Here is a 15,067-nt window from a genome sequence, read left to right as displayed (position 1 = left end):
ACTCGTCCCACCTGTGATCCATCCATCCTCTCTTGTCCTGTTTATCTCCCTTCCCAGCTACTGATTCCCTGTTTATGACCCCGGCCTGGCTTGACTACGATTCTGGTACTCCCTCTTGCTACATATGCAAGGTTGGTTTTATATCACTAATTGTTTGGTTGTTCACCCTGTATTGGTGGTGTATTCACATATGCATTTTCCTTAATAAACTTATTACACCTATTTATGTCTGGTTCACTCTGTCGCAGTCACACAGTTCTGGTCACATTCGGTTTATGACAACACGCTTCGTGGAATAATGGACAGGGCGCTTGAGGCAGAACAATGGGAGGAAGAGGAGGACTTCCTTAACTCTCAAGGCCCCCTTTATCAAGATAGTATTCCTACGGGCCCGCCGATTACACAGGAAGAGGAGGAGGAGGATTGTATTAGCATGGAAGTGGAGGATAACACTCAGCATCAGAAGCAGTCTTCAAGGGATTGTTTTTAGTCCCCAGAAACCCATGGAGTTGTACGTGGCTGGGGATGAGGATCATGTGATCCTTAGTGACCCAGAGGACTCAGGATCAAATGCCTCTGCAAACTTACGGTGCATGGCCTCCCTGATCCTGCAAAGCCTGCAAAAGGACCCTAGGATTCGTGGTATCAAGGAGAGGGATCATTACTGGCTGGCAACCCTTCTTGATCCATGTTACAAGGGTAAGGTTGCAGAACTTATCCAGCCTTCGCAGAGGGAGAAGAGGATGAAACATCTTCGGGAGGCCTTGCAGAAAGGTTTGTGTAATGCATTTCCAGAGCCTGGGAAGTTACAATTTCCTGGTGCTGAACAAGGTTTTGCTGAGGCTTTGTTCAGTCACAGAAAGAGGGGTGGAGAAGGTGGCCAGCTGGCCGATGTCTTCAGACAATTCTTCAGTCCTCAGCACCAAGGTCTGATCGGTTCCAGTAACCATCGCCAGCATCTGAATTACATGGTGCAGGAATATCTAGTGGCAAGATCAGACTTGGAGACCTTTCCAACAGAACATCCACTGGGTTAGTGGGTCTTGAGGATGGACCACGGGCCAGAGCTTGCTCAATATGCAATTGAGCTACTGGCCTGTCCTACATCAAGTGTTCTTTATGAACACACATTCAGTGGTGCTGGAGGCTTTGTAACCGATCACAGAGTGCGCCTGTCCACAGACTCTGTTGATCGGCTCACATTCATAAAAATGAATCAGTCTTGAATCACCAGCTACCAAGCACCTGTGCTGATGTAACTGATTAATTTTTTTATGGATGTGGGATCCCTTGAAGACTGCATATGCTGAGTGACTATCCTATTATGCTGAGTGACTATCTGATTCCTCCTCAATCTTCATGATGATAGCGTCTAAGAATATTTTTGGTTCAGGGCACCACCACCACTGTCTAAGGCCCAATTTTTCTTCTCCTGTTTAACAGGGGTGCGTAATTACAATTTTTGATCTACTATTTCACAGCAGGGCCCGTTCCTGTGCTCAACAAGAGTATCTGTGAGGTTTTACAGTGTTGTGCCACCACCACCACCACCACCTCCTAAGGCCCAATTTTTCTTCCCCTGTTTAACAGGGACATGTAATTACAATTTTTGCGCTAATATTTCACAGCATGGCCAGTTCCTGCGCTCAACAAGAGTATCTGTGAGGCTTTACAGTGTTGTGCCACCACGACCACCACCGCCTAAGGCCCGATATTTCTGCCCCTGTTTAACAGGGGCATGTAATTACAATTCTTGATATAATATTTCACAGTAGGGCCCGTTCCAGCACCCACCAAAAGTAACCAAGAGTAACATGACGTTATCGGCCATTGGTCTCCACTCACTACAGGAATTCTCCTAACAAGGACTCTGTGTAGGAATTTGTGTTATCTTTTCTTGGTCACAGTTTGTCTTACAAGGCTCAATCAATAGAGCAGGTGTGTCAGAGTGGTATAGGCAGTATCTGAAAAAAGGGACTAAGTCTCAGAGGGCTCATAGGCCAGTGACTCAGAGGATTATAGGGTGAGCTACGTGAGTGTGTATACACATGTATGTGTATAAATAATATATATATATATATATATATATATATATATATATATATATATATATATATATATATATATATATATATATATATATATATATAAAATTCTTAATATATATAATTATATATAATATGGCTAATTAGGCCCAATTTGGACATTTTCAGTTAGGGGTGTAGGCACTTTTGTTGCCAGCAGTTTAGACATTAAAGGCTGTGTGTTGAGTAATTTTGAGGAGACAACAAATTTCCACTGTTATACAAGCTGTACACTCCCTACTTTACATTGTAGCAAAGTGTCATTTCTTCAGTGTTGTCACATGAAAAGATATAATAAAATATTTACAAAAATGTGGGAGTGTACTCACTTTTGTGAGATACTGTATATATACACATACACAATATAAATAAATGTATAAATTGTATACCACGATGACTAAACATTAAAAATGAAGTATCATGGCCATAGATGTGGATTAACTCCTATTACTACACCTATTACAGTGGGGGGCAGATGCCCCAAAGTATATGTAAATTTACCCATGGCCTACAAATAAGCAATCACAGCCTTTTCAATGATAATCAATTATCCAGTCCTCCTAAAGAAAGAATTTAAAACCTAAAGTGTTATTTAGGCTCGGAGGGATAGTAGCCTTTAGTTGGGTTATTCATTTGGCCTCACTTTGTAGGAGGGAGCTGCAAGAAATTGCATTTTGATCTCTCGTAATATTTGTTTAAACATGTAATAAACTACAATTATATGCTTTTATCATATGATCTTAGACTCATATTTGGCACCTTAAAGTGGTATTAAACCCACAACCAAAAGTGTAATATATAGCAGCTTACCAGTCATTAGATGTGGTGGCAACATTAGTTTTCTTTTTTCAGTCTTTTTTTCCCTCTGTTTTCCCCTGGTGAGACACCTCGTGTATTATATATTAGTGAGACAATACTCTAAATCAGGGGTCTCAAACAGGCGGCCCTCCAGCTGTTGCGAAACTACAAGTCTCATCCTGCCTCTGCCTGTGGGAGTCATGCTTGTAACTGTCAGCCTTGCAATGACTCATGGGACTTGTAGTTTCACAACAGCTGGAAGGCCGCCAGTTTGAGACCCCTGCTCTAAATGAAGGAGCACAGGAAGCATAGCAGACAGCAGCATTATCAGTTTAGGGGGGGGGGGGGGGCGAGTGTTAAATGTATTCACAGATTTAAATACATTAACTAATCGATGCCAAACTCCAGCTAACACTTTATAACCAGTTACAGCAAACTTGTCTTTCTTTTGGGGTAACGGGGTTGTACATGACTAAATAAGAGCTGATCATTTTAAGCACCCCTACCATTTTTAAATGGTTTGTGTCTTCCATGTAAACTGATACATTTTGCTGGAGAGCTTGAGCTCCTGAAAAACAACAGACTTGTTGGCTGGATTACCAGATGAAAATAGAAGGAAGAAAGTCTATAAAAAGAAAGTGAAAACAGGCATCACATCTAAGAATTGGCAATCTGTAATATAATACATATTTGCTTTTGGGTTTGAAAAGTCCCACCTCCGACTCAGGAATTGATTATGTATACTTTTATCTTCCACTATGGAAGCTTCATGAATGTAATGTAAAACTTGTATAGCAACCTCTAAATGAACAAATGATTTTTGCACAGGTTATTAAACAAAAAACAAAACTTTTTCCACCCAATCACTGCTAGTTTTTATGAACATTCCCTTAATTTATATATAACTGAGCTAAATAATGAAATACTTACATTTATGCCATCACTCAGGTGAACTGGAGCAAATATGAGCACAAGTTTTGAAACCAAAGTAACAATATCCCTGCATTTAACAAAATAAATAAATAAAATCACATATAATTATCAAGACAATTTAATATAAGAACATTTTCTCCTGTTTAAAGTAGAATAGGACAAGTAAATAAAGTAGCCATTTCACTTACTGTACTTAATACTGGACCCTTGTAGATAAATTATTGCTCTTTCCATTCTGCGTAACACCCTCCAAAAATAGGTTGCTAGATTGGTTAGGTAAATTTAGTTATTTTAACTCCTCTGTAATCAGTGTAGGAATGTGTGGTTGCTCTGGTCTGCTCTGAGCTACACTGGCTGTGCGTTTGACTGCTTCTTCAGGTATATATTCATTATTGATTTACAAAGAACTTGGTATTGGTAGTTATGTTATTAACTATTTTAGTTTAAAGTGGTTCTAAAGCCTCCCCTTATACCTGAGTCCAATCTGATCCAGCACCGTGCATGAGAGCAGTGGCTCTCGCCGCTGTCTCCCTCCTCATTGGGCAGATTGATAGCAGCGGAAACCACTGGCTCCCACTGCTGTCAGTGGCGGCCCATGCACTGTGGGCGCACTGGCACCGCCCCCCCCCCCTCGCCATCCATGCGCCTGGCCCCTTTCAGGACGCCGGACTTATGGATTCCTATGGCAGGGGTGGGAGGGGGTGGTACTTTTTGAAGCACCTGATCAGAGCCAGAGGCTCTAATAAGCTTCAAAATAGGGTGGGCTCGGGATGCAAAGAGTGCGCCCTGATCCCACCCAATTGTGTGATGATAGTGAATTTAATTTTCGCTATTTTCACACTAACCTTCCTCCCCCGCCAATCAGGAGGCAGGGCGACAGACCTGTTTCCTGATTGGCCAAAGCACCAGGCCACCCTATTGGATGCCTGGCACTTAGTAAGAGGAGCTGAGAAGACATGCTGGAGGAGCTAGTTGGTGTATGTGAATGCGCTACTCCCTTAATATCTCAAATACACAAGTGAAAACTACCATCACCTGTAATGCTTATCAGCTACCCATCACAAATATTTCATGTGTATAAGTTTAAAATTTAAGATCAATAAATCATACATATACATATAACAAAAAGTCCTTCAGATATGTTGCAAAATCTTGTAACCATTAAAGTGACTGACGTGCTCCTATATTGCTTCAGTGTTCATATGTGACTGAGTGGGACTCTCCACCATTCAGATTGGCCACTCACCAGATACTTCACTAGGGGTACGCCTTTGGTTCATTCAGGGATAACCACTCCACCCAGGTACCACTTCTCACCGGTTAAAAACTTGTATTCTAATGCTCCTCATAGGAAAGCATAGGGACAAAAGGCGATCATAGCGCAATATGTTTGAACCATTTATTTTTTAAAAGATTCCAAAGGTTAAAATCACTCACATTTAAAAGTGCCCTCGAGCCGGCACGAAGCTTATCCAGCAGTTACGGACGAGTGGCTATTAGCATGGTTCGCCTGATGTTAATGTGCGGTCTCCATTATAGGAGCACGTCAGTCACTTTAATGGTTACAAGATTTTGCAACATATCTGAAGGACTTTTTGTTATATGTATATGTATGATTTATTGATCTTAAATTTTAAACTTATACACATGAAATATTTGTGATGGGTAGCTGATAAGCATTACAGGTGATGGTAGTTTTCACTTGTGTATTTGAGATATTAAGGGAGTAGCGCATTCACATACACCAACTAGTATTTCTTACCCATCTAAGTGAAGGGTCTTTTTTTGAATGCAGCATCCCCAACATTTAGTATGTAATATTGTTTGAGGAACTAAGGTTTGTTTTTGCGCCGGTGACACGCACACAGATAATGCTGGAGGAGCTGCTGAGGTAAGTCCCTTCTGCCAGAGCTGTGCGGGGGGGGGTGTGCTGCCAAAGCCGCGCTCGGGGGGGGTGCTGCAGCCAGAGACGCGCAGGGGGGGTTGGGTACTGCCAGAGCCACGAGTGGGGGGGTTAGTGGGCACAGTGGCTGCAATTGATAGGCACAGTGGCTGCAATTGATGGGCACAGAGGCTGCATTTGATGGGCACAGTGAGGCTGCAATTGATGGGGGGGTTTCAGTATATTTCAGTTTGTTTGCGCCCCCCCAAAAAAATTTTGAGCACCGGCTGGAACTGGCTGCTGTCAATCAAATGCTGTAATGGGGGAGTGAGAGGACGTGTCTGATCTGCCCAGTCTGTGTTAATAGATGCAAACAGGGCAGCTCGAAAGCGAGTTTGCACGGGTGCCCCAATGGAAAGTTGCTTTCTATGGGGGGCACTCTCCCTCAAAACCATTGCACAGAGGAGGTAAGTATATCATGTTTTAGTGCTGCCGGGGGGGGTGGGGGTTCGGTGCTGCCAGAGCCGCGTTCGCGGGGGGGGTGTGCTGCCAAAGCCACGTGTACGGGGGGGTGCTACCACCAGAGATGCGCAGGGGGGGTTGGGTGCTGCCAAAGCCTCGAGTGGGAGGGGTTGGTGGGCACAGTGCCTGCATATGATGGGCGCAAGTGGCTGCATATGACATGCACACATGGCTGCATATGTTGGGCACACGTAGCTGCATATGATGAGCACAGTGGCTGCAATTGATGGGCACAGTGGCTGCAATTGATGGGCACAGAGGCTGCATTTGATGGGCACAATGGCTGCATTTGATGGGCACAGTGAGGCTGCAATTGATGGGAGGGGTTACAGTATATTTCAGTTTGTTTGCGCCCCCCCCAAAAAAAATTTTGAGCACCGGCCGCCACTGGCTGCTGTTAATCAAATGTTGTCATGGGGGAGTGGGAGGAGGTGTCTGATTTGCCCAGTCTGTGTTAATAAATGCAGACAGGGCAACTCGAAAGCGAGTTTGCACGGGTGCCCCAATGGAAAGTTGCTTTCCATTGGGGCACTCTCCCTCAAAACCATTGCACAGAGCAGGTAAGTATATCATGTTATTTTAATAGTAAAAAAAATCAAATGCTACTTTAAAGGTAATAACTGTGTGTGTTTATATATATATATATATATATATTGGGGTGGTTATGTTAAGTGGGGATCACCTTCCCTGGGAAAAAGGTAGTCCAAATGGCAGGTCTTTTCTTATAAATCTGACTTGTAGCCAGGTTTTATTTAAAAGGTTGCAAAGAATACAAAACAAAACAGAAAGTAAATCCTTGCCATCCAGGCACTAAAAAAACATTGCAGGTTCCTATCTCACAGGTGAAGGGCTTCTTCCAGTCACGAACGAAACACAAACATTTTGCAAACCTTTTTCTGTCTCTTACAGAGCAATGTCCACTTGCAGCTTTATTTATACTACCTGCTGGTGGTCACCAGTGGAACACAAAATCCGGTTCGGAAACCAACCCTGCCACGGTGGCCCGGAAACCCCGGACCAGATTCCACCTCCACCAGTTTCCTATAAATGAACGCATGGGAGGTGACACATAGCATCCATCAATCACCTCGCCTTTCCCACTGCCACAATATATATATGTATACTAGATGCCACGGATGGTCACATTCATTACTTCTTTCCTGCATACATTGATCTTTCTGACCTTACTACAGATGGTCACATTTAGTGTCTCAAACTCATTAAAGCCATTAATTTGTTAGAATTGGTTAAAACCAGTTTATGGGAACCCCTTTTCACATATACTGTATAGTGTGTTTCAAAAAGAATGATCCGATTTCAAATACATGTAGTTATGTTTAATAATGAAAATATGTTACAGTTACATAACAAATTATAAACTATTAAGTAAGTCCTCAAGTTTCGCTCACCAAGTTATAAATACTCTATGTGCCCTCCAGCTGCTGTGTGGATAACATCAAGACAACAGCTGAATTTGTCCCCAATGCATCTGAGAGTGTCTTCTTCCACAGAAGTTGCTGTACTCATGATTCTGTTTGAGCTCATCCAAGTCAGCGAGTAATAGTGGAACATAAACATGTTATTTTACATATGCCCACAAGAAAAAGACAGAGGGTGCAATGTCTAGAGATCTTGAGGGCCAAAAGTGTAGTGCCAAGTCTTGGGGTCCCTTGTGACCCATCCAACATTGAGGCAATGTTTAATTTAGAAACCGGCAAACTTGGTTGAGCCAATGTGGCGGAGCTCCGTTTTGCTGAAAAATGAAATCTTCAGAGTATTTATAAACTTGTGGGAAAAGCCAGTCTTTCAGCATTTCAAAATTGGAATGTCCCGTAACAGAGTTTCCCTCAAAAAAGAAAGGGCCATAAATCTTTGTGAACGAAACTGCACTACGCGAAATCACACAAAGCACATTCATTTTTGGTGAATTTCAAGTTTGTGTGGTTTCTCAAGTCCCCATATGCAAACATTTTGACGCAAAACTCTACCGCTTAAATGAAATTATGCTTCATTACTAAAAATCAACTGCAGTAAGAATCTGTCATCCTTCATGTCATCTACGAGCATATGACAGAAATCTAAACGTTTTCTCTTGTCACTTACTCAAAGAGCTTGCACCAGTTGCAATCGGTATGGCTTCAGAAGCAAATGTCGTCTTAACACATGCCAAACATGAGGGATCATAAGTTCTTGGCTAGCATGACGAACAGACTTATGCGGGCTTGGCTGAAAAACCTCTTGAATTCGTTGCACATTGTCCTCTGAAGTGTGTGGTCACCCTGGACTTTTCCCCTTACATAACCACCCCGATTCTACACATTGTTTATATCAATGACAAATGTTCTTTGCCACTGGTGGATAAATCTTGAAACTCTGTCAAAATGCATGCTGCACCATTATTATGGACTCAGTCTTGCGAAATTGGAGAACACAAAACGCTTTCTGTTGCATAGATGCCATCTTGTTAACAATTGAGGTTAGTGTCTATTTGGGCGTTAGTAGTGATATCTAGCCGTCATTTAAAATGATAGGCCATGCCTGTTGAAGTAGTACAGGTTTCATTCATTGGCGGTGTGTGGTTGCACAGATATAAGGTTTTAGGATTTGCATCTAGGACATACTGGTGAATGTGCCTATAACTTATAAGATTGTTATTTTGCTGGAATTTCTGATGTTAAAAGAAATTGTGGATCTCCCCTGAAATTGATGTGAATCTGAATTTATCTTGTTTTATCATCTGTACTCAATCTTTAACCAAAGCTAAGTAAATCTTTTTTATTAATTGTGTATTCCTGCGGTTAGGAAAATAATGTTGATAATCTACACCTCTACCAATGTGCAATAACAGTAATGACCGGCTGCAGCTCTAGTAAGGTACCGTACCTTTGAATTAACTATATGTTGGTTTAGCCGCTGCCTGGTCGCATCAGTGTCATACAAATACTAACATAAATGCAACTGTAAAAAAAAAGGTAAATAAACAATAAACAATGTGTATGATATACAGTGCCTTGAAAAAGTATTCATACTCCTTGAAATTTTCCACATTTTGTCATGTTACAACCAAAAACTTAAAAGTATTTTATTGGGATTTTATGTGATAGACCAACACAAAGTGACACATAATTGTGAAGTGGAAGGAAAATTATAAATGGTTTTCCAAATTTTTAAAAATAAATATCTGAAAAGTGTGGCGTGCATTTGTATTCAGCCCCCTTTACTCTGATACCCCTAACTAAAATCTAGTGGGTCTAATTGCCTTCGGAAGTTACCTAATTAATAAATAAAGTTAAATTGTGTGTAGTTTTAAATCAGCATAAATACAGTTGTTCTGTGAAGCCCTCAGAGGATTGTTAGAGAACCTTAGTGAACAAACAGCATCATGAATGCAACAGACAGGTCAGGAATAAAGTTGTGGAGAAGTTTAAAGCAGGGTTAAGTTATAAAAAAAATATCCCAAGCTTTGAACATCTCATGGAGCACTGTTCAATCCATCATCAGAAAATAGAATATGGCACAACTGCAAACCTACCAAGACATGGCCGTCCACCTAAACTGACAGGCTGGGCAAAGAGAGAATTAATCAGAGAAGCAGCCAAGAGGCCCATGGTAACTCTGGAGGAGCTGCAGAGATAAAAGCTCAAAGTGGGAGAATATGTCCACAGGACAACTATTAGTTGTGCACTCCACAAATCTGACCTTTATAGAAGAGTGGCAAGAAGAAAGCTATTGTTGAAAGAAAACCATAAGGAGTCCTGTGTGCAGTTTGCAAGAATCAATGTGGGGGACACAGCAAACATGTGGAAGAAGGTGCTCTGGTCAGATGAGACCAAAATTTAACTTTTTGGCCTAAAAGCAAAACGCTATGTGTGGCAAAAAACTAACACTGCACATTACCCTGAACATATCACCCCCACCGTGAAAAATAGTGGTGGCAGCATTATGTTGTGGGGATGTTTTTCTTCAGCAGAGACAGGGAACTTGGTCAGACTTGATAGGAAGATGGATTGAGCGAAATACAGGTCAATCTTAGAAGAAAACCTGTTAGAGTCTGCAAAAGACTTGAGACTGGGGCAGAGGTTCACCTTCCAGCAGGACAATGACCCTAAACATACAGCCAGAGCTACAATGGAGTTGTTTAGATCAAAGCATATTCATGTGTTAGAATGGCCCAGTCAAATTCCAGATCTAAATCCAATTGAGAAACTGTGGCAAGACTTGAAAATTGCTATTCACAGACATCCGATCTGACAGAGCTTGAGCTATTTTGCAAAGAAGAATGGGCAAAAATTTCACTCTGGATGTGCAAAGCTGGAAGAGACATACCCAAATATACTTGCAGCTAAAATTGCAGCGAAAGGTGGTTCTACTTTCCAATTCACAATTATGCACCACTTTGTGTTGGTCTATCACATAAAATCCCAATAAAATACATTTACTTTTTTGGTTGTAATGTGACAAAATATGGAAAATTTGAAGGGGTGTGAATACTTTTTCAAGGCACTGTAAAACACGTGACATTCGTAAATTAGCCCATATCCTTGTTTTACTTCATGCATTCAAATTATGACAATTGATATTGCAGTCTTTAACTGTGCCAGGTGCTGTCTCTTAAAATGAAGTGCAAATTGTGCTCCGCGCAGTGTGCTCCTGAGGGGAACACAATTTGCACTTCCTTTACATAGACAGCACCTGGCACAATTAAAGACTGCACAATCCATTATCACAATTTGAATGCATGAAGAAACACAAGGATATGGACTAATTTATGAACGTCACATGTTTTATATCATCCACATTCTTTATTGTTTATTGACCTTATTTTTTATGGTTGTATTTATGCTTGTATTTGTTTGACACTTATGGGACCAGGCAGCACATAAACCAATATATAGTAAATCTTGTTTTTATTACTATACTACTTGTGTGTTGTTTTGGGCATTGTACTACATCCACAAATTGGAAAGGGTAAACATATGAACCTGTTAATAAATAAATAAAGGTAAAGCAATTTAACACTTTGTTACAATAGTTATAGAAAATAGTGGGCTGGAAGAAGCAAATCAGCAGCTGAATATTTATGTTGTTTCAGCCAATCCCTGTGGGAGGTTGCTCAGGTGGTGGCTGGTGAGCATAAATAATCAGAAGCCTAGGGCTGCCAGCTTCTTGTCCAAGAGGAGAATGTCCCAGCCTGAAGGGCTGATGCCCTTCCAGGCAGCCCAGCTAAAGTTATGTTCATCAAGGTCCCAGTTATGCTAGAGCTGAGGGCCTACTCTCCTGAAAATTATTGGGACTGTTCAAATCACAGTGCTAAAGTCCTGGCCTGAAGAAGGATCTTTTGTCTCTCTTACTCAGGATCTACCTGTGGAGTAAAGACCTGTGGATGCTGGGTGACAGACAGCTCCAAGGACATTAGGAGTACAGATCTGTATGCTGGATCCTACTGACTGCTGCTATCTTTGAACACTGGTGTCAGTGCCTGCCTATATCAGGACATTTCCCATAGAGTCTTAGTACTGTTCAACTCTCTGGCTACTACTAGGAGGACTGTGCTAAAAAGCTTTTTATTATATAGTGCTACTGGAGTATCCCACAGTTTCCATCCACCCCTATCCAAATTTAACTTAAGCCAAAGGTCAGGACGACTAGCAGACAGGAATAGACAGAGAACACGCCAAAAGGTCAGGGTCATAAGCAAGCAGGGATAGCCAAGAACAAGCCAAGATCGGTAAACAGAATCAGATGTAAGACACAGAGCAATGAGCACACGGCAGCCAAATCACAATATTGATCAGCAGAGCTGGCTTGCAGTGCACAGGTTAATATAGAGTTCCCTGATAGGGGCTGGGGTGGAGCCATGCTCTGAGGAGAGATTATTTAAGCAGCCAGGTGAGAGTAGCTGGCCTCTTAATCTGAACACATGGAGAGGTAAGCTGACAGACAAACATTACTGCATAACCATGACAGCCAGAGGAGGGACTGTTGCAGTGTGCCTGGCTGCTACTGCACCAATCTGGGAAAAGCATTTGGGACAAAACCAGTGGCTCCAGTGGGGTAGCTCTACATTTATACCCAATGAAACTGCAAATTTACCAGAAAATGGAGAGTAGGCTTTTCAAAGTTAACAGCAGTTGCATTAGAAAAATGAAACTTTAAAATAGTGGCCTAACACCTTCGCTGGAATCCTAAAATGTATTCACAAATGTGTAAGCAGGTGCAGTCCATTTTCTCCACTACAAGTGGCAGTCACCCGCAGTGGCAATGCAGGTGGAAGGTGAAGTCGAGAGGAACCTAGTTCCAATTTGAATGCAATTTTTTTACTTTATAAATGTCAGTTTTGTACGGAGCTACTCATGTCATTCTGCTACACATCACTGTTTGTCACGTATTGATATGTGCATGGGCAATGTAGTCGCACAAGGCAGGACTGATTCTGTAGTCTATGTCCCTAGGAACATATCGGACCACTCCTCTCTTATCCTAGGAATAGATTTCTCCCTGCAAAAACAGAATAGGCTCTGGAAGGTTAATTCCTTTTGGTTTGAGTTATTTCCGGCCCAGGATCCCATCCCTGAGGTGATTAAGCACTTTATGCAAACTAACCAATGTACAGCCGACCCCATGGTTGTTTGGGATGCATTAAAGGCCAATATGCGGGAGCTTATTATAAAACAGATCTCTACCATTAAAACTAAAACCAAAGAATGGGAGAACACAATTCTGAACAAAACTAGTGAGGCAGAAGCCCAATATATACAGACCCCGTCAGCAGACACTGAACGTAGCTGGTTAGAGGCCCAGGCCCTTTTCCAACAGGTTACTCTTAATGCATATGAAAAAAGAACTATCCCAGGGAGGGATCACCAGGTTGTATGTCCCAGGGATAGAGATAGCTACTTGTGGCCAGAGAGGGCAGTCAAGAGAGAAGTATGTAAAAATAAGTATCAAATTTTATTGTTAATTTAAACAAAACCCAATGGGACTCAGTACGTAAAGTTCTAGAGAAAAACTGGAGCATTTTAACGAACAACAAAAGTTTAGCTAACATAGTGGGAGACAGGCCCAAAATGGTGGCATGGAGATCTAAGAACCTGGGGGACATACTCATACACTCGGAGTTTACCAGACGACAGGATCCCACCTGGTTGTCTGGGTACCCGCGTTGTAGGGGGATGTTCCCATGTACAAAATGCCAAATATGTCCCTTTGTTGAGAGAACCAACATCTTTAGGGATGCCACTGGGCAAAGAGAATATGAAATTAAGGATCTAATCAACGGCTCCACCTCTAAGGTGGTTTATATGATTACTTGCCCTTGCCCAAAAATTTATGTCGGTAAGACCAAGAGGCCCCTCGAGGTTAGGATAGGAGAACACTTAAGGGACATCAAAAAGGAGAGAGAAAGAGTGTTGGAAAAAAAGGAGAAAAAGGAGGAGAGACCGGTAGCTAAATATTTTGTACAATATCACCAGGGTAAAACAGAAGGGTTGAAGGTAAGAGGCATCTATACCCTGAAGCTACCAGCGAGGAGGGGAGACTTCGATCGCATCCTTCTGCAGAAGGAAAAGTGGTGAATATACACTTTGAAGTCTCTCGTACCTCTGGGTATGAATACTGAGCTAAATATGCAACCATTCTTGAACCAATGAAATATCTCCTGATTAGAACATATTTATCCACATATTCTACCCTCCTGCCCCTTTTATACATGTCTCTCTCCACTTTTCTCCCAGAATCCCAATATCCTCCTTCTCTTTTATCTCTCCTCTTTACCTCCAACTTCTTGTCTCCATCAGCAACATCCTGCACAACAACTACTGGGGGGCATCTCTTTCCCTCATTTGTCCCTCACTTATGCCCCCTGCTGTATTGATGCGGAACCTCAAATCTACTCGATCTTACCTCCTGGCTGCCTTTCCTCCCCCCTCTTTTTAGATCTGCCCTCTCTCCTCTACACATCTATCTTATGTTTACTCTCCCTTTAGGAAGGTGGGAAAATCCATCTCAAATAAAGTATAAATCGTGTATAGGTGTGAGGTCTATCTTGATGTTTATATCTATATGTTCAATGTTTCTGTAGCTAGAAAGGGGTTAGAACGTTAAAATATGAGCCGCCAAAAATTCAAACAAGCCTACTAACACCAAACAATAATATTCCACCAGTATCTACGAGAAACAGAAGGGAAGCATAGATATGTTACAGATGAACGAAAGAAAGCCATCCGAGCTTTCACTATAGCTTGTCCCAGTTATACTTCTTAATGAATGAAACAACAGGAGGAGGGGTGACCACACCTCGAGGCACTATAAGGGAGAGGTGAAGGTACGCCCCTTCCACATCCAGTTGAAGCTACGTGACATGACGTTGCGAAATGCGTCGACGTAAGCTGCATGCATGGACGCCGTCCTAGTGATCCCCGGTACATTTCAAGGAAGCGGAGAAACAAAGAAGTACTGTGCCTAAATACCATTACCCATATAGCTGAAGTCATCATCAGCAAAGCTGCCAGACTGTTGCAAGATTCCGCCGTGGCGCGGCTCACTTACGAGCGGTTAGCTGCTAGACATCCAGAACGTCAGACCCACTGGCAGCGACCCACTTACCCCTCGCAGATGGACGGAGATGTGATGAACCTACTATACCCCTGAAGCGCCGGAACATACACCGGGAAGGAAGGCGGTAACGTAATCTGTGCAACATGCTTGTATACTTCACAGCATACAAATACTGGAACTATGTTTATTTACATTGAATAGTTTGGGATAGTCCAAGATCCCGTGACAACAGCTTTTGATGTTCATACAGCAAGGGTATGCTGTGAGTTGATGAAGGCCTTACACGGAACTT

General features: G+C 42.1%; 1 protein-coding gene across 1 annotated transcript in view; it reads right to left on the bottom strand.

The window, feature by feature from the left end:
- Positions 1-15,067, bottom strand: part of LOC141128073 (multidrug and toxin extrusion protein 2-like) — a 373,391-nt gene that overhangs the window by 97,189 nt on the left and 261,135 nt on the right. Inside the window, exon 13 of the mRNA XM_073615140.1 lies at positions 3,813-3,882. Within this exon, the coding sequence (XP_073471241.1) occupies positions 3,813-3,882 (70 nt within the window). The remainder of the gene's footprint in view (positions 1-3,812; positions 3,883-15,067) is intronic.

Source organism: Aquarana catesbeiana, linkage group LG02 (assembly GCF_042186555.1).
Source record: "Aquarana catesbeiana isolate 2022-GZ linkage group LG02, ASM4218655v1, whole genome shotgun sequence".
NCBI classification, from domain to species: Eukaryota; Metazoa; Chordata; class Amphibia; order Anura; family Ranidae; genus Aquarana; species Aquarana catesbeiana.
Note: the sequence above shows the minus strand (reverse complement) of the source record. Positions and strands in the feature narration are given on the sequence as shown.